This window comes from Pseudophryne corroboree, chromosome 1 (genome assembly GCF_028390025.1).
Source record: "Pseudophryne corroboree isolate aPseCor3 chromosome 1, aPseCor3.hap2, whole genome shotgun sequence".
NCBI classification, from domain to species: domain Eukaryota; kingdom Metazoa; phylum Chordata; class Amphibia; order Anura; family Myobatrachidae; genus Pseudophryne; species Pseudophryne corroboree.
Window position 1 is genome coordinate 22,539,543 of NC_086444.1, and position 27,372 is coordinate 22,566,914.

A 27,372-nucleotide genomic window follows, 5' to 3' on the forward strand; every position below is an offset into this window, starting at 1 on the left:
CAATGGAGTTTTAATTGAAACACTGTGGCCCCAATAGGTCTTAATGAGAGTTTATATGTTTCATGCTGCCTATAAATGTATAACGTGTTTATACTTTGTGACCTTCTGGTATAAATCTGCCATTGTGTTTAGATAGGTTGTATCTTGCACATCAGTATTGTGAGTGTTGGTAGTTTTTTAGCTGGATGTTTTATGTATACGGATTGCAGTTCCGTGTCTTATTATAAGCCTTTTTCCCTAGGTGATGAGTTATTGGGGTCACTATTATTGTACTGATATAATTGAATGTTTTGTGCTTATTATTGATATTGGTAACTTTGTGTCCTTTTTACGCTTTGTATTTGCAAAACTGATTCCTTTGGTGATCATCACTGAGGTATCTGACTGGCTCCAAATGTATTCTGCAGCAGGACAACACTTACCGCCAGTGTCATTAAAAACTATCTCAAGAGTATAGAAGAACAAGGAGTCCTGGAAGTGATAATATGGACCTCACAGAGCCCTGATCCCAATATCATTGAGTCTGTCTGGGATTACATGAAGATACAAAAGGATTTGAGCAACCTACATCCACAGAAGATCTGTGGTTAGTTCTCCAAGATGTCTGGAACAACCTCCCTGCCGAGTTCCTACAAAAAATGTGTGCAAGTGTACCTAGAAGAACTGATGCTGTTTTGAAGGCAAGGGGTGGTCACACCAAACATTTATTTGCTTTAGATTTCTCCTCTGTTAATTTATTTTGCATTTTGTTAATTGATCATAATAAACTACTAACACTTCTAATTTTGAAAGCATTCTCACTTTGTAGCCTTTTTTCTACACCAGCCCAAAACTTTTGCACAGTACTGTAGTAAAAAATATATATATATATATATATATATATATATATATATATATATATATATATATATATAAATCTTACGGGATTTTACAAAGTGTTGGTGATTGATAAATGGCTGTCCCTTCCCCAGAATCCTGGTGACCCTATTACAGTACCACAGCGTGGAGGCGTGGCTTAACAAGTGATATGTGACACAGGGAAGGGGGCATTATGTCAGTAGGGACATGGCTAAGTCCAGGTACGTCAGAGCTTGCACAGAGGGGGTAACATAATCCAGTGTCTGGCACACCGGCCCCCCTGCAATAACCATGAGGCAGAGAATGTGACCGAAGTTACAGGACACCGTCAAAGCCAGTAGCGCTGTATATAGAACATGATACATTGCACAGCGGTAGATATTCCCATAGACTGTGCATATACAGATGATGGAAGGGAGACGACGCTATAACCATCACGTTATCAGTTCTTTTTAATTCATGAAGAAAAGCTCCGCTCGCACACACGCTGACCAATTCATTCTTTAGTTACCCATGCGGCTCCGCAATGTGCCGCGCCCTCTGTTTGGCAGTAAGGTGTGCTTTCCTCTTAGTAATGTTTGCTTTTCTTTCTGACCTAAAATGTAAAAGAGCATTTCCTATACAGCTCATACAGGCCGGCACTGTACAATAACCGATACGTTGCGTAGTCACAGCGGTTGTACCGAAACCTTAAGGAGACTTCCCGTTTGAATGTGTATGGCACGCCGGAGCTGCAGTAATCTCTACGGACAGGTCCAACAGCCGGAACACTGACAGATGCCGCAAATGTAGTCCACAGCAAGCCTTTAGTTTTCCACCAGCTGCAGCTTAATCACCAGACACTGGGATGTGAGTTCACGCTGTAGCGGAAGTTCCGTGCGGCTGGGTACAATGGTTCTCGAGGCACTGAGTGAATTCTAGCAGCATATTTGTTCTCTGGTTGTTACGGAATATAGAAGGTTAGTGCCCTCCGGAGCTACCTGCTCTTCTGGACCATGATGAGGTTCTTGAACCAGTCGCTGACCGCACAGTCTACTCTCAAGACCAGCGCTATCCCAAAGAGGAGGAAGGTGCTGCTGACGGCAAAACCCAGCCCTTCAAACAGGAACCTAGGAGATAGGCAGGAGACCAGAGAAATGATGTATCGCTGTACAGACAATGAAAGTGCATTGCAACATATTGTGGTGTAAGCAGGTGAATAAAACGATGCTTCACTTACTTTGGTGCAAACACTTTCCAGACCATTAGATGGCGCCGAAGGATCATGGCAGCACAGACGCAGGACAGGAGCTGTCGGAGAGGTATAATAAAGTGTAGAAATCTTATACAGGGTGTGTAACTGGAATAGGTATCAGCGTATAGTACAGGGGCAGCGGCCGGAATACCTGAACTCCCTGGATGAAGAGGTACTTGGTCCCCAGCTGCAGCAGAGCCCTGTAGAACTTGTCTGGGTTCTCTCTCAGCCTCATCTCCATCATAGGCATGTCATCCTCGCCTGTCTCCCCCTCCCAGCTCTCCCCCTTTGTTTTCTTCTTCCGGCTTGCGGGGGCCTCACACAGAAACGGCCAGAGCAGTAACAGACAGGATCCGGCTTCCTCAGGGGAGAACACAGAATGGAATTAAAACACTGACATACAGGAGATATTCTAGAGTCCATTTCATGCAATCAGCCACTGCTGCTCTCCTCAGCCTATACCAGAGGTCCCCAAACACAGTCATCAGGGCACACCAAACAGTCCGGGTGTTAAATGTACCAATGCTTGACCACAGGTGACTTAATCAGTACCTGAGACAATTTGATTTAACCATCTGTGCTGAGACATGGATATACTTATAACCTGGACCGTTGGGATGCCTTGAGGACAGTGTTTGGGAACCTCTAGCCTATCCTGATCTCTGCCATCTATCACTCCCCTCAACCTATCCTGACCATTGCCACTTACCGCTGCCCTCGACCTATCCTGACCATTCCAACCTACCGCTCCCCTCAACCTATCCTGACCATTGCCACTTACCGCTACCCTCAACCTATACTGACAATTGTCACCTGCTGCTCCCCTCAACTTATCCTGACCATTCCAACCTACCGATCCCCTCAACCTGACCACTGCCATCTAGCACGCCCCTCAACCAATCCTGACTACTGCCATCCAGTACTCCCCTCAACCTATCCTGACTATTGCCTTCTAGTACTCCCCTCAACCTATCCTGACTATTGCCTTCCAGTACTCCCCTCAACCTATCCTGACTATTGCCTTCCAGTACTCCCCTCAACCTATCCTGACTATTGCCTTCTAGTACTCCCCTCAACCTATCCTGACTATTGCCTTCCAGTACTCCCCTCAACCTATCCTGACTACTGCCTTCCAGTACTCCCCTCAACCTATCCTGACTATTGCCTTCCAGTACTCCCCTCAACCTATCCTTACTATTGCCTTCCAGTACTCCCCTCAACCTATCCTGACTATTGCCACAACTCTACTCTGCACCTTTGCTGAACATTGCCACGACTACTCTCCTCTGCTTATCACGACCATTGTCACCACCACTCCACCTATCCTGAACATGACCACTAAAGCACCTCAACTTATCATGATTATTGTCACTGCCACTATAACTCTCCTCACCCTATCATGGTCACTGCCGAACCCGCTCCTCACGCTATTCAGAGTACTGTCCCTCCACTCTCCTGGCGCTAACCAGAGTACTGTCCCCACCACTCTCCTGGCGCTAACCAGAGTACAGTCCCCACCACTTTCCTGGCGCTAATCAGAGTACTGTCCCACCACTCTCTTGGCGCTAATCAGTACTGTCCCCACCACTCTCTTGGCGCTAACCAGAGTACTGTCCCCACCACTCTCCTGGCGCTAACCAGAGTACAGTCCCCACCACTTTCCTGGCGCTAATCAGAGTACTGTCCCACCACTCTCTTGGCGCTAATCAGTACTGTCCCCACCACTCTCCTGGCGCTAACCAGAGTACAGTCCCCACCACTTTCCTGGCGCTAACCAGAGTACTGTCCCCACCACTCTCCTGGCGCTAATCAGTACTGTCCCCACCACTCTCTTGGCGCTAACCAGAGTACTGTCCCCACCACTCTATTGGCGCTAACCAGAGTACTGTCCCCACCACTTTCCTGGCGCTAATCAGAGTACTGTCCCACCACTCTCTTGGCGCTAACCAGAGTACTGTCCCACCACTCTCTTGGCGCTAATCAGAGTACTTTCCCCACCACTCTCCTGGCGCTAACTAGAGTACTGTCCCACCACTCTCTTGGCGCTAACCAGAGTACTGTCCCCACCACTCTCCTGGCGCTAATCAGAGTACTGTCCCCACAACTCTCCTGGCGCTAACTAGAGTACTGTCCCACCACTCTCTTGGCGCTAACCAGAGTACTGTCCCCACCACTCTCCTGGCGCTAACTAGAGTACTGTCCCACCACTCTCTTGGCGCTAACCAGAGTACTGTCCCCACCACTCTCCTGGCGCTAATCAGAGTACTGTCCCACCACTCTCTTGGCGCTAATCAGAGTACTGTCCCCACCAATCTCCTGGCGCTACCCTAAGTAGTGTCCCAACCACTCTCCTGGCGCTAACCAGAGTACTGTCCCTGCCACTCTCCTGGCGCTACCCTGAGTACTGTCCCCGCCACTCTCCTGGCGCTACCCTGAGTACTGTCCCCACCACTCTCCTGGCGCTACCCAGAGTACTGTCCCCACCACTCTCCTGGCGCTACCCAGAGTACTCTCCTCGCACTATCCTGAGTACTGTCCCCACCACTCTCCTGGTGCTACCCAGAGTACTGTCCCCACCACTCTCCTGGCGCTACCCAGAGTACTGTCCCCACAACACACAGAGATACAGATGGCCTGCATGCTGCAGGGGAGGTAGGTGACAATCCAGAGAGGTAGTAAAAGGGCTTTCTCTGCAAATGACAGTAGTTGGCCCCTTACTGAGAGAAGGCACCATGTAGTAAAGTAACATTACACAGCTCGGCACAATACAGACAGGAAAGTGAAACTAACAGTCGGGAAACCCTCATTAATTGTTACCTGAAAAGAGGATGTTAGAGGAAAAAGTATTGGCGGCCACAAGGAGAGCCGGGATGACATTGTCCGTATGTCCGTCCTGGAACCCTACAAAGGCGGAGTTCCAGTGGATGGCAGGGAAGACCGGCTGGTGACCAGTGGAGTAGAAGCTCTGGGTGGCAGCGAGCGCCCACGCTATAACTGCGTACCACGGGACATAAAACATATCTGCCAGCAAAAACAACATACAACAAAAACAAGATTAGAATTCATTAATTTGCTTGATGCATATAAACACAATTTTTGCTAAAATCCTCGAGTGCCGTGGGATTAGTACCTCTCTACTGGAATATATACCCAATATACACAAAAACACACATTTTATATATATATATATATATATATATATATATATATATATATATATATATATATAACACACACTGCTCAAAAAAATAAAGGGAACACTAAAATAACACATCCTAGATCTGAATGAATGAAATATTCTTATTAAATACTTTGTTCTTTACATAGTTGAATGTGCTGACAACAAAATCACTCAAAAATTATCAATGGAAATCAAATTTATTAACCCATGGAGGTCTGGATTTGGAGTCACCCTCAAAATTAAAGTGGAAAAACACACTACAGGCTGATCCAACTTTGATGTAATGTCCTTAAAACAAGTCAAAATGAGGCTCAGTAGTGTGTGTGGCCTCCACGTGCCTGTATGACCTCCCTACAACGCCTGGGCATGCTCCTGATGAGGTGGCGGATGGTCTCCTGAGGGATCTCCTCCCAGACCTGGACTAAAGCATCCGTCAACTCCTGGACAGTCTGTGGTGCAACGTGGCGTTGGTGGATGGAGCGAGACATGATGTCCCAGATGTGCTCAATTGGATTCAGGTCTGGGGAATGGGCGGGCCAGTCCATAGCATCAATGCCTTCGTCTTGCAGGAACTGCTGACACACTCCAGCCACATGAGGTCTAGCATTGTCTTGCATTAGGAGGAACCCAGGGTCAACCGCACCAGCATTTGGTCTCACAAGGGGTCTGAGGATCTCATCTCGGTACCTAATGGCAGTCAGGCTACCTCTGGCGAGCACATGGAGGGCTGTGCGACCCCCCAAAGAAATGCCACCCCACGCCATTACTGACCCACTGCCAAACCGGTCATGCTGGAGGATGTTGCAGGCAGCAGAACATTCTCCTTGGCGTCTCCAGACTCTGTCACGTCTGTCACATGTGCTCTGTGAGAACCTGCTTTCATCTGTGAAGAGCACAGGGCGCCAGTGGCGAATTTGCCAATCTTGGTGTTCTCTGGCAAATGCCAAACGTCCTGCACGGTGTTGGGCTGTAAGCACAACCCCCACCTGTGGACGTCGGGCCCTCATACCACCCTCATGGAGTCTGTTTCTGATCGTTTGAGTAGACACATGCACATTTGTGGCTTGCTGGAGGTCATCTTGCAGGGCTCTGGCAGTGCTCCTCCTGTTCCTCCTTGCACAAAGGCGGAGGTAGCGGTCCTGCTGCTGGGTTGTTGCCCTCCTACGGCCTTTCCACGTCTCCTGATGTACTGGCCGGACTCCTGGTAGCGCCTCCATGTTCTGGACACTACGCTGACAGACACAGCAAACCTTCTTGCCACAGCTCACATTGATGTGCCATCCTGGATGAGCTGCACTACCTGAGCCACTTGTGTGGGTTGTAGGGAGGTCATACAGGCACGTGGAGGCCACACACACTACTGAGCCTCATTTTGACTTGTTTTAAGGACATTACATCAAAGTTGGATCAGCCTGTAGTGTGTTTTTCCACTTTAATTTTGAGGGTGACTCCAAATCCAGACCTCCATGGGTTAATAAATTTGATTTCCATTGATAATTTTTGTGTGATTTTGTTGTCAGCACAGTCAACTATGTAAAGAACAAAGTATTTAATAAGAATATTTCATTCATTCAGATCTAGGATGTGTTATTTTAGTGTTCCCTTTATTTTTTTGAGCAGTGTATATATATATATATATATATATATATATATATATATATCTATCTATCTATCTACACAAACACACATAAAGAGATAGACAGATGATAGATAGATAGATAGATAGATAGATAGATAGATAGATAGATAGATACTTGGGGTAAAAGGAAAGCTCTGCTCTCTAAGGCACGGGCTCTCTATAGTGTGGTAATAGCTGCAGTTATACACCTGACCAGCAGGGGAGCCAGATGCAGCAACAGACCTTTCACACCATTACACCAATCACTCATATTAGTGCAGCGTACATTATAATACATTGTAGCCGGAATCCTGGTAGTTCACCAGCCTCAGTTCTTCTCTCTGCTCCTGTAGCCTCACTCTAAGTTCCCCTATGGATACAAGCATGCACTCACCATTCCCATCAGCGTAGAGGTTGGACACATGTCCGTGGATGTGCAGGACAACGTAAGCCTCTAATACCAGGAGCAGGAAGGCCGGGGTCATTCTCTCGCTGTGCAGCAATATCAGAACCAGGGCGAGGAGCGACAGAGTGACGACCACCGCGGCTGAGTACACACTGCCCAGACCGTAGGCCTCTACCGCTGTTCCTTTCCTCCCATCCTCCGCCTCCCCTCCCTGCTGGAGCCGGCTCTTCAGCGAGCGCTGCATCTTCCGGTAGATTTGAGGGATGACGTGCTGCAGTTCAGCCTGAGAGCCAGGGGCTCCCCGGTAGGTGGTTACTGTGCTGTCCGCATTGGGGTCCCGGTTACTCTTCATAAACACGGTCACAGGGTTCCAGAGCACCAACAGCAGGCCCAGCCCGGAGAAGGCGTAGATAGCCCTGGGGCAAACCACAAGTGCCAGGTGCGTGAGCTCCCGTAGGTTTGCCAGGCTGTCCTCAGTCCCTGAGCTGAGGGCCCAGTAGCAGGAGATCCCTAGTGCAATAAGAGGGAACCCCCAGCGGACATAGAGCACCAGAGGGGGGCGGCTGTTGAGGTTTCCGTAATGTTGCAGCCACTTCCTGACGAGAAAGATGATGACCCCAAGACACACGACGCAACAAAGGTAGGAGAAGTTCTTAATCTCAAGGTCCTGTATGCTGGATAGAGGTGTCAGGAACGGGGAGGGCCGACAGTCTGGGGTCTCCTCCCGGCAGTTGTGAAAGAATCCAGAGAGGCGGATGCAGATCCCCAAGGCCGCCAGCAGCCACAAGAGGCGAGATCCGTCCTTCCTGTAAACTGGGGAGGCAGAAGGCTTCAGGGACTCGCCCCCCAGTGAGGTCAGAGTGGGGAGCGTCAGCCTGCCATCCCAGTGTAGCTTCCCTACCGTCCACGCGAGCAGAGACGTGAGGAAGAACGGAGCCACTTTCCCCTCTGCCACCACGAAGCTGTCTGAGAACAGGGCACAGCAGCGGAATAACAGCACGGCGCAGGGTCCGGAGAGTAAGAGGGAAGTGGGCTGTGACCACCAGCTCAGCTTTACACAGGTCCTTTTTCTGAATACGTAGAAGAAGCTCACCTGAGAGACAGCACAGGCTGCAGCACAGAGAGAAACCACGTCTAGCTCAACCACAGAAGTCCACACACCCAGGCCGAGCACGGCCGCCACCGACGCAGGAAAGAGGAGGGGGTATCCCAGCAAATCCCTGCAGGACAGCATCAAGGTTGGTGCCACCTCCGCGATCGTATAACACAGGAAACAGGACACGGACAGGAGGAGGCAGCCCATGATCATGCGTAGCGGGTGGAATCGGGCCCACGTCTCCATGCACATGTCTCTGGCTTGGCGGAGGTAGAGCTGCGAACGTTGTATGAACTGCTGCAGACGGGCCTCCATCTCTGCGTCGGTCTCAGTTCGCAGGTCCCACTCTGACATTAGCTGCTCGTACTCCGCCTTCACCGAGGAGGAGAGACCTTCTAGGAGCCTCAGCTTCTCTGGGGGCAGGTCTCCTGCGGCCTGGGAGTAGGAGATCAGGTAACGAGCCACCTGTGAGAGAGGGCATACATACAGATCATCAGCGGCAGAGAGGGCACGACACTATGGGCAGTATGTATCAAAGCTCGGAGAGATAGTGGACTGAGATAAAGTACCAACCAACCAGCTCCTAACTGTCATTTTTCAAATACAGCCTGCAACATGGCAGCTAGGAGCTGATTAGATGGAGATAAGGTACCAGCCAAGCTTTCATACATATGCCCCTACCTCTCGTGTTTATGGCGTGATTCGTGAAACACTGCGGAACACCAGGCCGGCTCCGCTGTACGTCAGGCTGACTGGAAACATTTCCATTACTGAGCGCCTGTGTGACACATACACTGAATGACAACTAAATACCAGCTGTGCAATTAAAACACAGACTATGACGACTCCTAAAGCGATTATATGTATTGTCCCAGGAGAATATATATCTAGCTATCGTCTACCCCCCCTTCTCTATAGTGTGTTTTCTTATTTAAAAAAGTTGTTCCCAGCAGATAAAGATTACTATGGCTTTTGGCAGCTGAAAAGGTTTGTTGTATATTACTATTGCTGTCGCTGATGTGCAGGTAAATAAGAAGAACATGAGAGAGGTCCCAGTGATATAACAGTATGGAGGCCCGCCTGCAGCTAAGTCACTGTAAGGCATCACTACCTGCAGGACGGCTGCATCCTGGTAGCTAACACTGGGGGTAAAGGGATCACATGCTGCCAGAGAGCTACTAGCACAGATCCCTCTTACACACTGTATCCATCCACTGTACAAACATAAGAGGCAATAGATAGGGTGGATGTATACATAACACGGCAACATACACATATATACAATACATGCAAATATACCCCACCTGCTGGGCATTAAGCTGATACGCGTTGGCCTTCGTAAGAAGAGCTGATAATTTATCTCCAGCCGCGGACCACCAGAAGAGGTCGCCCATAACAGCCCCCAGGTTACTGTACGGGATGGGGATTCCCAGCAGCAGGGAAAGGCTCGGCACCAAGTTCACCTGAGGAACGGCTGCAGGGTCCTAAAAAGCACAACTCTAGGATAAGTACATGTTCATGTCGCAAACCACATATACTCACATACACACCCGGCCATAACATAACACATACACTTGCAGATACACACCCAGCCATGCCACAGCACATATACCCGCAGATACACACCTGGCCATACCACAGCACATATACCCGCAGATACACACCCGACTATACCACAGCACATATACCCGCAGATACACACCCGGCCATACCACAGCACATATACTCACATACACACCCGGCCATAACATAACACATACACTTGCAGATACACACCCAGCCATGCCACAGCACATATGCCCGCAGATACACACCCGGCCATACCACAGCACATATACCCACAGATACACACCTGGCCATACCACAGCACATATACCCGCAGATACACACCCAGCCATACCACAGCACATATACCCGCAGATACACACCCGGCCATACCACAGCACATATTCCCGCAGATACACACCCAGCCATACCACAGCACATATACCCGCAGATACACACCCGGCCATACCACAGCACATATACCCGCAGATACACACCCGACCATACCACAGCACATATACCCGCAGATACACACCCGGCCATACCACAGCACATATACTCACATACACACCCGGCCATAACATAACACATACACTTGCAGATACACACCCAGCCATGCCACAGCACATATGCCCGCAGATACACACCCGGCCATACCACAGCACATATACCCGCAGATACACACCCGGCCATACCACAGCACATATACCCGCAGATACACACCCGGCCATACCACAGCACATATACCCGCAGATACACACCCGACCATACCACAGCACAGCACATATACCCTCAGATACACACCTGGCCATACAAACATATACCCGCAGATACACAACCGGCCATACCACAGCACATATACCCGCAGATACACACCCGGCCATACCACAGCCCATATACCCGCAGATACACACCCGCCATACCACAGCACATATACCCACAGATACACACCTGGCCATACCACAGCACATATGCCCGCAGATACTCACCCGGCCATACCACAGCACATATACCCGCAGATACACACCCAGCCATACCACAGCACATATACCCGCAGATACACACCCGGCCATACCACAGCACATATACCCGCAGATACACACCCGACCATACCACAGCACATATACCCTCAGATACACACCTGGCCATACAAACATATACCCGCAGATACACACCCGGCCATACCACAGCACATATACCCGCAAATACACACCCGGCCATACCACAGCCCATATACCCGCAGATACACACCCGCCATACCACAGCACATATACCCGCAGATACACACCCGCCATACCACAGCCCATAAACCTCAGATAAACACCCGACCATACCACAGCACATATACCCTCAGATACACACCTGGCCATACAAACATATACCCGCAGATACACACCCGGCCATACCACAGCACATATACCCGCAAATACACACCCGGCCATACCACAGCCCATATACCCGCAGATACACACCCGCCATACCACAGCACATATACCCGCAGATACACACCCGCCATACCACAGCCCATAAACCTCAGATAAACACCCACCATACCACAGCACATATACCCGCAGATACACACCCGGCCATACCACAGCACATATACCCGTAGATAAACACCCGGCCATACCACAGCACATAAACCCGCAGATAAACACCCGGCCATACCACAGCACATATACGTCAGATAAACACCCGGCCATACCACAGCACATATACCTCATATAAACACCCAGCTGTACAACACCACTTGATAAATACTCACAAACTATAAACTTCCTACAGCACAAAACACAGCGATTGTGCAGATACAAGAGCCTCCATCCAGCTATAGTGTTCATTCTGACACCCTGCAGCTGTCACAGCCCATGCAGTTCCTCATTACTCCTCGGGGTGTCGCTCTCTGGTGCTTCAGCACGGAGCACTGAAATACAAACCAGAGTGTGCTAGAAGCACCAGAGCAGAGAGTGACATCCCAGGCAGGAACGAGGAACTGTACCGGTTGTGACAGGTGCAAGGTACTAGAATGAACACTACAGCTATGTAGTCACAGTCACGGCTTGTACTGTAACACAGGTGACCGATGCCCACAACCCTGCAGACGTACCGTCTGTAGCTGGTCCATAAACAGAGGGGCCTTGCTGTACAAGAAGAGTGCTGCTGTCACTTCATTCTCACTGTCTCCCCCGTGGTCTCCTGTGTCCGTCATACCGTGGTCTCCAGCCACCACCAGTAGGGTCTTGTCATCCAGATGTTCTATGAGCGAGCTGTGGGCCCATAAACAGATGACATTGTCCCTTACCCCGGTGGTACACGTACACAGTGCCTGCTGATTATTGTGGGACTTGGATGTAAATGTTCAGTATTTTGTAACAAAACACTTTACATTTGTTAATTGTTGTTGTAAAATGACAAAGTAAAATCAGTTGTTGATTATTTGTCGCAAGAAATTCTATTTCTCATATTGTGGGATTTGGTGGGTACTAGATGATATGCAAACACCCAGTACTGAAAGCTCTGTACTATATACACATAGGTAATCACAACTCTGAGCAAAAGAATGAGGAGTGACAAGACACGCTCACCGGATCATGTGATTCATCTGCGTAAGTTTCTTGCCGGTCTCTGGGTGGTCTGGGCCGTGCTTATGTCCACAATGGTCAACACCAAGGAAGTGGGCAACCAGGACGTCCCAATCTCTCCCATCCACTGAGAAGAGAAGAACTGGAGGTTAGGATTCAGTATAGAGGGGTACAGATAACAGGAATATATGCTTCCCATGTGCCCACAGACCGCTGTTCCTGGACCGTCAGGGACATCATCCAGGGAAGGTCTATAATGTGAAGATGAATCAAATCAAAGCAGTCTCCAGACATGTAAATCATACGCCCCGTTTACTGCTTTGTATGGAGCTATTGTCTGCATTATTTCTTTCGTATTAGATAGAATTATAGAATTATTGCACGTATCACAATATTCACATTTATAAAGCAATGGTAATTCCATCGCATGAAAGACTGCAGAAACACATCCAGAATTTATTAACCTTCCTGCCGCTCCTCAAAGTGTAAGCTCTTCAGTAAACTGATACTAGACAAGTCTGTCCTCTGTAAAGAAGGTTTTCCAGGCGGTCGGTCACTCACCGGTAGTGTACAGGTGCTGTAAGATCCCATCATCCACCGTGTGAAGGTCCTTTACGTTGAAGGACGGGAAGAAGTAGGACTTGTGGAACTGTTTGGGAAATAGCCCATCCCATGTGTCGTCTCCCATAAACACCACTCTCTTCCCTGCAAAGGGTAATGTAAGGTGAGTACACAGAGCGTATGGTGTATGTAAGGTAAGTACACAGAGTGTATGGTGTATGTAAGGTGAGTACACAGAGCGTATGGTGTATGTAAGGTGAGTACACAGAGCGTATGGTGTATGTAAGGTGAGTACACAGAGCGTATGGTGTATGTAAGGTGAGCACACAGAGCGTATGGTGTATGCAAGGGGAGTACACAGAGTGTATGGTGTATATAATGCGAGTACACAGGGTGTATGGTGTATATAATGCGAGTACACAGAGTGTATGTAAGGTGAGTACACAGAGCGTATGGTGTATGTAAGGTGAGTACACAGAGCGTATGGTGTATGTAAGGTGAGTACACAGAGCGTATGGTGTATGTAAGGTGAGTACACAGAGCGTATGGTGTATGTAAGGTGAGTACACAGAGCGTGTGGTGTATGTAAGGGGAGTACACAGAGCGTATGGTGTATGTAAGGGGAGTACACAGAGCGTATGGTGTATGTAAGGTGAGTACACAGAACGTATGGTGTATGTAAGGTGAGTACACAGAGCGTATGGTGTATGTAAGGTGAGTACACAGAGCGTATGGTGTATGTAAGGTGAGTACACAGAGCGTATGGTGTATGTAAGGTGAGTACACAGAGCGTATGGTGTATGTAAGGTGAGTACACAGAGCGTATGGTGTATGTAAGGTGAGTACACAGAGCGTATGGTGTATGTAAGGTGAGTACACAGAGCGTGTGGTGTATGTAAGGTGAGTACACAGAGCGTATGGTGTATGTAAGGTGAGTACACAGAGCGTATGGTGTATGTAAGGTGAGTACACAGAGCGTATGGTGTATGTAAGGTGAGTACACAGAGCGTGTGGTGTATGTAAGGTGAGTACACAGAGCGTGTGGTGTATGTAAGGTGAGTACACAGAGCGTGTGGTGTATGTAAGGTGAGTACACAGAGTGTGTGGTGTATGTAAGGTGAGTACACAGAGCGTATGGTGTATGTAAGGTGAGTACACAGAGCGTGTGGTGTATGTAAAGTGGTGTACACAGAGCGTATAGTGTATGTAAGGTGAGTACACAGAGCGTGTGGTGTATGTAAGGTGAGTACACAGAGCGTATGGAGTATGTTAGGTGAGTACACAGAGCGTATGGTGTATGTAAGGTGAGTACACAGAGCGTATGGTATATGTAAGGTGAGTACACAGAGCGTATGGAGTATGTAAGGTGAGTACACAGAGTGTATGGTGTATGTAAGGTGAGTACACAGAGCGTATGGTGTATGTAAGGTGAGTACACAGAGCGTATGGAGTATGTAAGGTGAGTACACAGAGCGTGTGGTGTATGTAAGGTGAGTACACAGAGCGTGTGGTGTATGTAAGGCGAGTACACAGAGCATATGGTGTATGTAAGGTGAGTACACAGAGCGTGTGGTGTATGTAAGGTGAGTACACAGAGCGTGTGGTGTATGTAAGGCGAGTACACAGAGCATATGGTGTATGTAAGGTGAGTACACAGAGCGTGTGGTGTATGTAAGGTGAGTACACAGAGCGTATGGTGTATGTAAGGTGAGCACACAGAGCGTATGGTGTATGCAAGGGGAGTACACAGAGTGTATGGTGTATATAATGCGAGTACACAGGGTGTATGGTGTATATAATGCGAGTACACAGAGTGTATGTAAGGTGAGTACACAGAGCGTATGGTGTATGTAAGGTGAGTACACAGAGCGTATGGTGTATGTAAGGTGAGTACACAGAGCGTATGGTGTATGTAAGGTGAGTACACAGAGCGTATGGTGTATGTAAGGTGAGTACACAGAGCGTGTGGTGTATGTAAGGGGAGTACACAGAGCGTATGGTGTATGTAAGGGGAGTACACAGAGCGTATGGTGTATGTAAGGTGAGTACACAGAACGTATGGTGTATGTAAGGTGAGTACACAGAGCGTATGGTGTATGTAAGGTGAGTACACAGAGCGTATGGTGTATGTAAGGTGAGTACACAGAGCGTATGGTGTATGTAAGGTGAGTACACAGAGCGTATGGTGTATGTAAGGTGAGTACACAGAGCGTATGGTGTATGTAAGGTGAGTACACAGAGCGTATGGTGTATGTAAGGTGAGTACACAGAGCGTGTGGTGTATGTAAGGTGAGTACACAGAGCGTATGGTGTATGTAAGGTGAGTACACAGAGCGTATGGTGTATGTAAGGTGAGTACACAGAGCGTATGGTGTATGTAAGGTGAGTACACAGAGCGTGTGGTGTATGTAAGGTGAGTACACAGAGCGTGTGGTGTATGTAAGGTGAGTACACAGAGCGTGTGGTGTATGTAAGGTGAGTACACAGAGTGTGTGGTGTATGTAAGGTGAGTACACAGAGCGTATGGTGTATGTAAGGTGAGTACACAGAGCGTGTGGTGTATGTAAGGTGAGTACACAGAGCGTGTGGTGTATGTAAGGTGAGTACACAGAGCGTGTGGTGTATGTAAGGTGAGTACACAGAGTGTGTGGTGTATGTAAGGTGAGTACACAGAGCGTATGGTGTATGTAAGGTGAGTACACAGAGCGTGTGGTGTATGTAAAGTGGTGTACACAGAGCGTATAGTGTATGTAAGGTGAGTACACAGAGCGTGTGGTGTATGTAAGGTGAGTACACAGAGCGTATGGAGTATGTTAGGTGAGTACACAGAGCGTATGGTGTATGTAAGGTGAGTACACAGAGCGTATGGTATATGTAAGGTGAGTACACAGAGCGTATGGAGTATGTAAGGTGAGTACACAGAGTGTATGGTGTATGTAAGGTGAGTACACAGAGCGTATGGTGTATGTAAGGTGAGTACACAGAGCGTATGGAGTATGTAAGGTGAGTACACAGAGCGTGTGGTGTATGTAAGGTGAGTACACAGAGCGTGTGGTGTATGTAAGGCGAGTACACAGAGCATATGGTGTATGTAAGGTGAGTACACAGAGCGTGTGGTGTATGTAAGGTGAGTACACAGAGCGTGTGGTGTATGTAAGGCGAGTACACAGAGCATATGGTGTATGTAAGGTGAGTACACAGAGCGTGTGGTGTATGTAAGGTGAGTACACAGAGTGTGTGGTGTATGTAAAGTGAGTACACAGAGTGTATGGTGTATGTAAGGTGAGTACACAGAGTGTATGGTGTATGTAAGGTGAGTACACAGAGAGTATGGTGTATGTAAGGTGAGTACACAGAGCGTGTGGTGTATGTAAGGTGAGTACACAGAGCGTGTGGTGTATGTAAGGCGAGTACACAGAGCATATGGTGTATGTAAGGTGAGTACACAGAGCGTGTGGTGTATGTAAGGTGAGTACACAGAGTGTGTGGTGTATGTAAAGTGAGTACACAGAGTGTATGGTGTATGTAAAGTGAGTACACAGAGTGTATGGTGTATGTAAGGTGAGTACACAGAGCGTATGGTGTATGTAAGGTGAGTACACAGAGCGTATGGTGTATGTAAGGTGAGTACACAGAGTGAGGAAATCTCATTCACGCATAAGGAAATATACCTTCATGTTTATAACACTTCAATCACTTCTGGCTGTGTATTTTATTGAATGTTTAATGTCCTTTCCGATATTGTATTTTTCAGTTCTATTACTGGGGCTACCAAGATATAAAAGTACCTGGCACCAGTTTCATATTTCAAAAGGATAAAGTTAAAATGATATTATATACCGTAAGGACACAAGATTGTATTCCATTCCCAACTCCCTGACCTGTTCTGTCACCACTAATATATGCCTGGTGGAAGACGACTGTAGACGTAACTGGTTGACAGTGCTGAGACATAGAAAATTAGGTACCAACAGTCTTCTTCCCCCAGGCAACGATTAGTGGTGACAACGGGTTAAGAACCACTTGGCCCATCTAGTCTGGCCTAAACACATGTACACACTCAGACTTACACGTTAGGGTTAATTTTGGGGGGAATTTGTTGTGAGCCAATTAACCTAGTAGTATATTTTTGAATTGTGGGAGGAAACAGGAGTACCCGGAGTAATCCCACACAAGCACGGGGAGAATATACAAACTCCACACAGTTAGGGCCATGGTGGGAATCGAACCCATGACCTCAGTGCTGTGAGGCAGTAATGCTAACCATTACACCGTACGTGCTGCCGCCTTAGGAATCCTGTATGACGAGAACGTTTTACACACTCACCGCTCTGCCCCATTTGGTGGATCAAGTTGTCTTCCTGAATGGCGTAGCTGGCAAAGTTACTGCCCACGTCCACGAAGGTTGGCAGCGAACCAGTGGTGAAGCCCTTAATCCTCTGCATGGTGGTGGTGGGGGGGTCAGCATGGAACGGGTAGAGCCTGGCATGCTGCGGCTGAGACGTTACGAGCTGGTGGATCACCTCCATCTTGTTCTGGTATGGCTTTGGGTTGGCGTTTCCCGGCTCATACTTGGCAAAGTCATATTTCAGAGCATCAATGATGACAATGACGGCCTTATCGAACCTCTGCGGGAACCAACAGGAGCTGGCCTCAAGTTCAGTACTCCTCAGAGGTCGCGAGGATGGAGGCTCAGAACATTGACTTTGGTTGTTCAGCTCAATTCTCATGAGAAGGAAGCCGCTCATGAAAAGCCAGATGCCGGAATAAAACAGGACGGACAGCCAGGCCAGGAAAAGAAGCACCGTCCCCTTCTTCATCCTGGAAGATCTGAGGAGGAAACACTGCACGCTGAGTGATCACAGACAAGGGACCTGGTTACACACGGGGAGATTTCTCCCGGAGACGTGTGCTGAGCGATCTAGCACAGAACGCTCAGCCCACAGCGGTGAAGTGAGCGATCTAACTACATTTGGCATGCCAAATCTAGAGCCGGTGATAGCGACACGCGGGACTGCGCATCGCTGACGCCGGCACCCTACATACGGAGCGATGTGTGCTTCATTTCTAAGCAATTAAGTAAGAAATCGATTAAAAAATTAAGTAAAACGTGTGTACCCCCCTTAACACTGTACGGAATCGGTCACTTCTCGCGGTGACTACAATGGCAGGTCCCTGTGTGCACAGGAAGGTTAGAATAACAAGGAGCACGGAAAGGTTTGGAGATTATCAGGAGTAGATAAGCTGGGTGACCTTGTGCAGCTCAATAACGATACTCAGAGGCTGCTAACGAGGCAAAGTACAGAGGAAAACTACCCCGATGTGCAGTGCAGGGGAGGCAGATGTAACATGTGCGGAGAGAGTTAGATTTGGGTGGGGTGTGTTCTATCTGAAATCTAAATTGCAGTGTAAAATAAAGCAGCCAGTATTTACCCTGCACAGAAACAATATAACCCACCCAAATCTAACTCTCTCTGCACATGTTACACCTGCAGTGCACATGGTTTTGCCCAACTGCTAACAAATTTGCTGCTGCGATCAACTCTGAATTACCCCCAAGATTCACTTCTGTTTGTCCACATAGTATATAATTGGCAGCCACCAGCACTGGTTTTGCCTATTACATTGACCTCAAATAATTTGAATTGGTCCTGGGCCACCAGCCCAGCGCACCCCTGCAAGTGTCCTGAGGCACCCCAGGGTGCCACAGCACACAGTTTGAGAATCACCGGTCTAGGGTCTTTAACTAAACACCAGGATATGTGGCAGCACAAGCATGAACCCAGCAGGTACGTCCTTGTGCTTGGAGGTTTGGTGATCCTGACAAGTTTATATATACAGTATGTGGCTATATGTATCTCAGGAACAAGGCAGCCAATGCACCTGTAATTGTACCATCAGGGTGTCCTTCATACTGATTTATGCTGGGCACAGGAGGCTATACACTACACAGGTGATGTATACAGGGGGCTATACACTATACAGGTGAGGAATACGGCGGACTATACACTACACAGGCGAGGTATACAGGAGGCTATACACTATACAGGCGAGATATACAGGGGGGTCTATACATTATACAGGTGAGGAATACGGCGGACTATACACTACACAGGCGAGGTATACAGGAGGCTATACACTATACAGGCGAGATACACAGGGGGGTCTATACATTATACAGGCGAGTCTATACATTATACAGGTGAGGTATACAGGGGGGACTATACATTATACAGGTGAGGTATACAGGGGGGCTATACACTATACAGGTGAGGAATACAGGGGGCCTGTACATTATACAGGTAAGGAATACAGGGGGCCTGTACATTATACAGGTAAGGAATACAGGGGGCCTGTACACTATACAGGTGAGGAATACAGGGGGCCTGTACACTATACAGTTGAGGAATACAGGGGGCCTGTACACTATACAGGTGAGGTATACAGGGGGGCTATACACTATACAGGTGAGGAATACAGGGGGCCTGTACACTATACAGGTGAGGAATACAGGGGGCCTGTACACTATACAGGTTAGGAATACAGGGGGCCTGTACGCTATACAGGTGAGGAATACAGGGGGCCTGAACAACATACAGGTGAGGAATACAGGGGCCTGTACACCATACAGGTGAGGTATACAGGGGGCTATACACTACACAGGTTAGGAATACAGGGGGGGGGGGGGCTATACACTATACAGGTGAGGAATAAGGGTGCTATACACCATACAGGTGAGCTATACAGAGGGCTATACACTATGCAGGTGAGGTATATAGAGGGCTATACACTATACAGGTGAGGTATATAGAGGCACTAAAAAACTATACAGGTAAGTAATTAAGGGAGCTATACACCATACAGGTAAGGTATATAGGGAGGTGGTAGATTATATAGTTGAGGTGTACAAGGGGGGATATACATTATATAGGTGAGGTGTGCAGGGGGTTATACACTATACAAGCGAGGTATACAGGGGGGCTATACACTATACAGGTAAGGTACAGTAAACAAGGGGCTATACACTATGCAGGTGAGGTACAGTATACAGGTGAGGCTATACACTATACAGGCGAGGCAGAGAGGAGGCTATACAGGTGAGGCAGAGAGGAGGCTATACAGGTGAGGCATAGAGGAGGCTATACAGGTGAGGCATAGAGGAGGATATAAGCTATACAGGTGAGGCATAGAGGAGGCTATACAGGTGAGGCATAGAGGAGGCTATACGCTATACAGGTGAGGCATAGAGGAGGCTATACGCTATACAGGTGAGGCATAGAGGAGGCTATACAGGTGAGGGGCATAGAGGAGGCTATACAGGTGAGGCATAGAGGAGGCTATACAGGTGAGGCATAGAGGAGGCTATACGCTATACAGGTGAGGTATAGAGGAGGCTATACAGGTGAGGCATAGAGGAGGCTATACCCTATACAGGTGAGGCATAGAGGAGGCTATACCCTATACAGGTGAGGTATACAGGGGGGCTATACACCATACAGGTGAGGCATAATGGGGGTATATACACTATACAGGTGAGGTATACAGGGGGCTACACACTATAAAGATGAAGTATACAGGTGAGGCATAGAGGAGGCTATACATTATACAGGTGAGGTATATACATTATACAGGTGAGGTATACAGGGGGGCTATACACTATACAGATGAAGTATACAGGTGAGGCATAGAGGAGGCTATACATTATACAGGTGAGGTATACAGGGGGTATATACATTATACAGGTGAGGTATACAGGGGGGCTATACACTATACAGATGAAGTATACAGGTGAGGCATAGAGGAGGCTATACACTATACAGGTGAGGTATATACATTATACAGGTGAGGTATATACATTATACAGGTGAGGTATACAGGGGGGCTATACACTATACAGATGAAGTATACAGGTGAGGCATAGAGGAGGCTATACATTATACAGGTGAGGTATACAGGGGGTATATACATTATACAGGTGAGGTATACAGGGGGACTATACAGATGAAGTATACAGGTGAGGCATAGAGGAGGCTATACACTATACAGGTGAGGTATACAGGGGGTATATACATTATACAGGTGAGGTATACAGGGGACTATACAGGTGAAGCATAGAGCGGGTTATTATATGGCTAGAGAGGGCTATATATTACACAGTACAGTGGGGCATACACGCTACATACAGCGTGCATATATATGATACATATAGAACACACCTGAGCAGCTTCCAGTCCTCACATTGATTCTGAGGTCGGGAGGACCCGGAAGTACAGACCAAAGTCACCAGGGTAACGGTACCATAGAGAGGAACCAGAGACACCATAGAGAGGATGGCCGCTTGCTGACACCTACTGATTGCCAACGGTACTGCAGGCTGGGAATCCCCATCAGCTAATCAGCTACTGTCATTTCCCAGCTCCCAGCAACATACCCAGTAATAGTATTATACCCGTAGTATTATACCCAGCATTATACCCATAGTATTATACCCAGCATTATACCCGTAGTATTATACCCATAGTATTATACCCAGCATTATACCCATAGTAACCCCAGCATTATACCCATAGTGTTATATACCCAGCATTATACCCACAGTAACCCCAGCATTATACCCATAGTGTTATACCCAGCATTATACCCATAGTATTATACCCAGCATTATACCCATAGTATTATAACCAGCATTATACCCACAGTAACCCCAGCATTATACCCATAGTATTATACCTATAGTGTTATACCCAGCATTATACCCATAGTATTATACCCAGCATTATACCCATAGTAACCCCAGCATTATACCCATAGTGTTATACCCAGCATTATACCCAGTGTTATACCCAGCATTATACCCAGTTGTAGTATTATACCCAGCATTATACCCATAGTGTTATACCCAGCATTATACCCATAGTATTATACCCAGCATTATACCCATAGTAACCCCAGCATTATACCCATAGTGTTATACCCAGCATTATACCCATAGTATTATACCCAGCATTATACCCAGTTGTAGTATTATACCCAGCATTATACCCATAGTGTAATACCCAGCATTATACCCATAGTATTATACCCAGCATTATACCCATAGTAACCCCAGCATTATACCCATAGTGTTATACCCAGCATTATACCCATAGTATTATACCCAGTTGTAGTATTATACCCATAGTGTTATACCCAGCATTATACCCATAGTAACCCCAGCATTATACCCATAGTGTTATATCCAGCATTATACCCATAGTGTTATACGCAGAATTATACCCATAGTATTATACCCAGCATTATACCCATAGTGTTATACCCAGCATTATACCCATAGTAATATACCCAGCATTATACCCATAGTATTATACCCAGCATTATACCCATAGTATTATACCCAGCATTATACCCATAGTGTTATACCCAGCATTATACCCATAGTGTTATACCCAGCATTATACCCACAGTAACCCCAGCATTATACCCATAGTATTATACCCAGCATTATACCCATAGTGTTATACCCAGCATTATACCCATAGTATTATACCCAGAATTATACCCATAGTAACCCCAGCATTATACCCATAGTATTATACCCAGCATTATACCCAGTTGTAGTATTATACCCAGTAGTAGTATTATACCCATAGTGTTATACCCAGCATTATACCCATAGTGTTATACCCAGCATTATACCCATAGTATTATACCCAGCATTATACCCATAGTGTTATACCCAGCATTATACCCATAGTATTATACCCAGCATTATACCCATAGTGTTATACCCAGCATTATACCCATAGTATTATACCACGAGGCTTGTACCCATAGTATTATACCCATAGTATTATACCCAGCATTATACCCATAGTATTATACCCAGTAGTAGTATTATACCCTGCATTATACCCATAGTGTTATACCCAGCATTATACCCATAGTGTTATACCCATAGTATTATACCCAGCATTATACCCATAGTATTATACCCAGTAGTAGTATTATACCCTGCATTATACCCATAGTATTATACCCAGCATTATACCCATAGTGTTATACCCAGCATTATACCCATAGTGTTATACGCAGCATTATACCTATAGTATTATACCCAGCATTATACCCATAGTGTTATACCCAGCATTATACCCATAGTGTTATACCCAGCATTATACCCATAGTATTATACCCATCATTATACACATAGTATTATAACCAGCATTATACCCATAGTATTATACCCTGCATTATACCCTTAGTATTATACCCAGCATTATACCCATAGTATTATACCCATCATTATACCCATAGTATTATACCCAGCATTATACCCATAGTATTATACCCATAGTATTATACCCAGCATTATACCCATAGTATTATACCCATAGTATTATACCCACAGTATTATACCCATCATTATACCCATAGTATTATACCCGGTTGTAGTATTATACCCAGTAGTAGTATTATACCCATAGTATTTTACCCAGCATTATACCCATAGTATTATACCCAGCATTATACCCACAGTATTATACCCATCATTATACCCAGTTCTAGTATTATACCCAGTAGTAGTATTATACCCATAGTATTATACCCAGCATTATACCCATATTATTATACTCAGCATTATACCTGAAAGGATATGCCCTTATATTCTTTAACCCTCGATGTGATGGCCTCTCAGACGTCTGGGAGTGTAAACCTTTATGCTATGAGTTACATGCACAACACAAGCAGTAAAAATTCACACTGTTTATTATGAGGTTAACAAAAGTATATAAGACAATGCATATGGGTGTAACTGACATGTCGTTACACTCCCATTGGCTCGCCAGCAGCCACCAGGCAGAATAGAAAAAGGCGGATGTTCATATATGGGTTTTCTACAAGTTTCTCAAAACATTTAACAAAGTCTGTAACAGGTTTCATCTGGTATAGAACTGTCCTTGAGAAACAGACACATACAAGCCTGGTATTGTATGAGGAGATAAAGGTATCCTGGCACAGGGTAATACGTATCTATGCAAACACATAACAGTTCATATAGCATGTTTTAACCCTTCATTAGGGAGGTAGAAATATTCACTTTTACACTATACTTATTATAAGGAAATTGATCATATAAAAAGTAATATTTACAAAGACAGAAGAGCTAACCCTTCAATCCCCTCTTAGAATCATGATTATTATATGACATGATTCTTGAGTGAGGCTCCTTTCTTGTTCCTCCAGTTCTTGAGATATTGAACATAATCGTCGGGTCCCTTACTATCAGAGGAGGTGACAGGACTGGTGGTTATATCATAGTACATCAGGGCCTTATCAATGCCTTTGGAGGTAAGTTTCTTTCCACAGGGAATTACACAATAAACTATAATGCCTACAAGAATTAAAGTTACAAGTATGAATATGCTTATTTGCACAAGAGCCTGTTTCCAATTTTCAAACCATCCAAAATATTGGCTCCATGGGTTATCAATACCTGAATTTTTCTTAAGTTCTATGGATAAGGTTTCTAACTTGTTTATGGCTAAAGTAACCTTACCATTGGGACCAGTGTTGTCAGGAATATATGTACAACAGCCTTCCACCTTACTAATGTAAACACATGTACCGCCTTTTTCTGCTAGGATCATGTCAAGGGCCATTCTATTTTGGAATGTCATTTGGGAAGTGGCTTCTAGCTGTTCAGCTATACCTTTAAGAGCATCTTTGGTATCATTAACAAATCTTTGTTGATTATAATATATATAATTAATCCAGGCTACGTTTTTATTTACAGTTACTATAGGAAACAATGACTCAAAACCCGCAGCCACCTCATCTCTAGCTTTGAACTCATTTGGAACACCTCTTGGGACCCCTATAGCATCAATGTATACGTGGGGGTCAAAGCTACCTCCTGGGAGTGCTCTTTTCTTTCGATTAGCAGGAGTATTAGAGGGAGGAGTGGGGTCATCGGTGATCATTAGGAGTGGCATTATGACTTTGGCCAGGGCACACTCACCATACCATGGTGTGTCTAATTTAATTCTAAGCTTCATATCCCCACATATGTAATAAATGTCGCCTAATGATCTAGTTTGGTTGACTAAAACAGTTGTTCTTTTATTTGCACAATACCCTGGTGGGAAGGTTTTTAAATTTCTCCCTGTGGTGGTGTTAGATGTATAACAAGTGTAGTTTCCAGGATATATGGTTATGGTGCTTCCTGGGTTGGGATTTTTTGACAATATGGGATATTCCCTTTTCCACATTTCGCACTGACTGTCATTTGTTTTGGTGTCATTAAAAAGGCTGAAAAAACAATTTTCTTGTTCTAGGGGTATATTAAGGGGCACTGTACCTAGGTGGGGCCTAGATTTGCCACAGACATAACAGTTGCTTTTATTGTGTTTGTTAGCACTATACTTCATCCATTTCAACCAAAAATTAATAGACAATCTTTGAAGTAAGTTCAGATGTTGACCATATCTGTTTCTGGCAGCTGATGGGCGATATCCCCAATCTGTTCCTGTATTCCACCCCACAGCTTCCCAGGAATTACAATTAGATCCATAATATCTAATGTCATAGTACCATTCGTCAGTAACACAAATATATACTGTCTCAGACATTCCTGATTTCCTTCTTTGTTGTATATAACATAAAATAGTCAAGGATATATGTGGCTACGTGTGTGTTAGAGGAATTATACCACAAGGTGGGGATCCCATTAGTGTGTGTAATATCAACCTCACATATTGTGTGGTGAGTGAGGGCCAGTAGGGCTATCAAGGTAGTCCCCAGGATAAAGATAGGGGACAGGTTCCTCATCTTCTTCTGTTCTTCTTTCTTCGCTAGGTGGGAGGTCAGGGCTGTCTGCCCCGGTTCGTACCTCACTGGAATCACTTGCTTCCCTCTCTAGGTCTGGTCTACGAACCTTTTTACTCGGGATGCATGGATCCAGGTAGGACTTTCCTCTGTCAGGACTGCTGTTCGGGTAACTGCTACGACCTCTGTCTCTGGACCATAGGTGAAGTCTCCTGGGCTCTTGTTCCTGGGGAGCACCTTCACCACGACTCTGTCTCCGACTTTAAAGGGGTGTGTAGGTTCCTGTGGATTCAAAAGGGTTTTTACAAACAACCTCATGTTCAATTTCATTCAGTTTTGTTATCAGGGACCTGACATACTCTTCTCTGATGAGTTCTAGATCTCCTTCCTGTATTACTAGTGGTTTCTTAGCCCAGGGTGTAGGAAAAGGGTCTACCCATTAGTATTTCAAAGGGTGAGTATCCTAGAGTTTTCTGTGGGGTATTCAAGATGCTGGTGTTTAGCTTTATTAGGGTTGTTCCTGAGGCAAGTGATGCATCTGCTAACATACTGGTCCACAAGTGATTTGGCATTAGTAACATAAAAATCATTGGTTAGTAGGAGGAGTGTTGTGGCTTCACCACGGTGACCAACACCACGGCACTGGGCAACGAGCAAAGGGGCACTGGACTGGGGTATACAGGGTTTCCCCTCTTTGCAGATTAATCCTGATTTAGGATTTTTTCTGCAGAATTGGGTAAGTCCAGTCGGAGAGATCAGTATTAGTCGCAGCAGCTTGAAGTTGAGTGAGCAGATGGACGTTGTCAAGGGAGGGACATGCTCTAGTGAGTGCAATGAGTTCTGCAGCTTGCGCGGACTGATAAGGTGTTGGTAGGGTTTCCAACACAGTGTCAGGGAGGGTGACAATGGCATAGCCAGCCTGGTATGTATTGTCATTGGGCCTACTACAGGAGCCGTCAACAAAAACTATGTCTGCGCCTGATATGGGAACGGGAGACATGTCAAGTCTGGGAGAAGTTTCAGCTTCAATGGAAGCAGCACAGTCATGTAGGTCGGGTGGTTCATCCTCGGGACCTTTCAAGCCTAAAAGGGCATTGAGAATGGGTGCAGGGCCAGAAGAACCAGCAGTGTACTTGATGGTAAGGGTAGGGTTACTCAAAAGGAGTACTTCATATCCACTAAGGCGTTGTGCTGACATGTGCTGTGTGTGTAAGCCTTTAAGTATTGCCAGGACATCATGTGTGGTGTGGAGTACTGTGATGTGGCCTAAAGTGAGGGTAGTGGCCATTTCTGCAACCATTGCACAGGCTGCCAAAGTCCTGAGGCAGGCAGGCATACCTTGCACAGACACTGGCATGACTTTGAAAAAAAATGCCACGGGGCGCAACTTCCCTCCATGAAACTGTGTGAGCACCCCCGCCATGGTTTTACAATTGTCCCTTGCATATAGATGGAAAGGTAGTACA

At 46.4% G+C, this 27,372-nt stretch overlaps 1 protein-coding gene and 1 long non-coding RNA gene across 4 annotated transcripts; one reads left to right on the forward strand and one right to left on the reverse strand.

Moving 5' to 3' along the window:
* Positions 1-1,292: 1,292 nt before the first annotated feature.
* Positions 1,293-21,437, reverse strand: PIGO (phosphatidylinositol glycan anchor biosynthesis class O). Of its 3 annotated transcripts, XM_063957567.1 has the most exons (11): positions 21,298-21,436; positions 17,409-17,911; positions 13,082-13,225; positions 12,524-12,647; positions 12,046-12,205; positions 9,698-9,877; positions 7,286-8,858; positions 4,910-5,113; positions 2,244-2,449; positions 2,078-2,148; positions 1,293-1,967 (listed from the first exon to the last, which is right to left on the reverse strand). In XM_063957567.1, the coding sequence occupies exons 1-11, from the start codon at positions 21,402-21,404 to the stop codon at positions 1,835-1,837; spliced, it is 3,405 nt and encodes a 1,134-aa protein (XP_063813637.1). In that variant the 5' UTR covers positions 21,405-21,436; the 3' UTR covers positions 1,293-1,834. The 3 variants fall into 3 exon arrangements, with proteins under 3 accessions (XP_063813637.1, XP_063813656.1, XP_063813647.1); XM_063957586.1 differs by lacking the exon at positions 17,409-17,911 and having other exon boundaries at positions 21,298-21,374; XM_063957577.1 differs by lacking the exons at positions 1,293-1,967; positions 2,078-2,148 and having other exon boundaries at positions 2,316-2,453; positions 21,298-21,437.
* LOC135054486 (uncharacterized) lies at positions 21,295-26,169 on the forward strand. The gene is made up of 3 exons (XR_010243523.1): positions 21,295-21,445; positions 24,326-24,430; positions 25,937-26,169. It is a non-coding gene; the product is annotated as an uncharacterized LOC135054486 (long non-coding RNA).
* Positions 26,170-27,372: the final 1,203 nt, after the last annotated feature.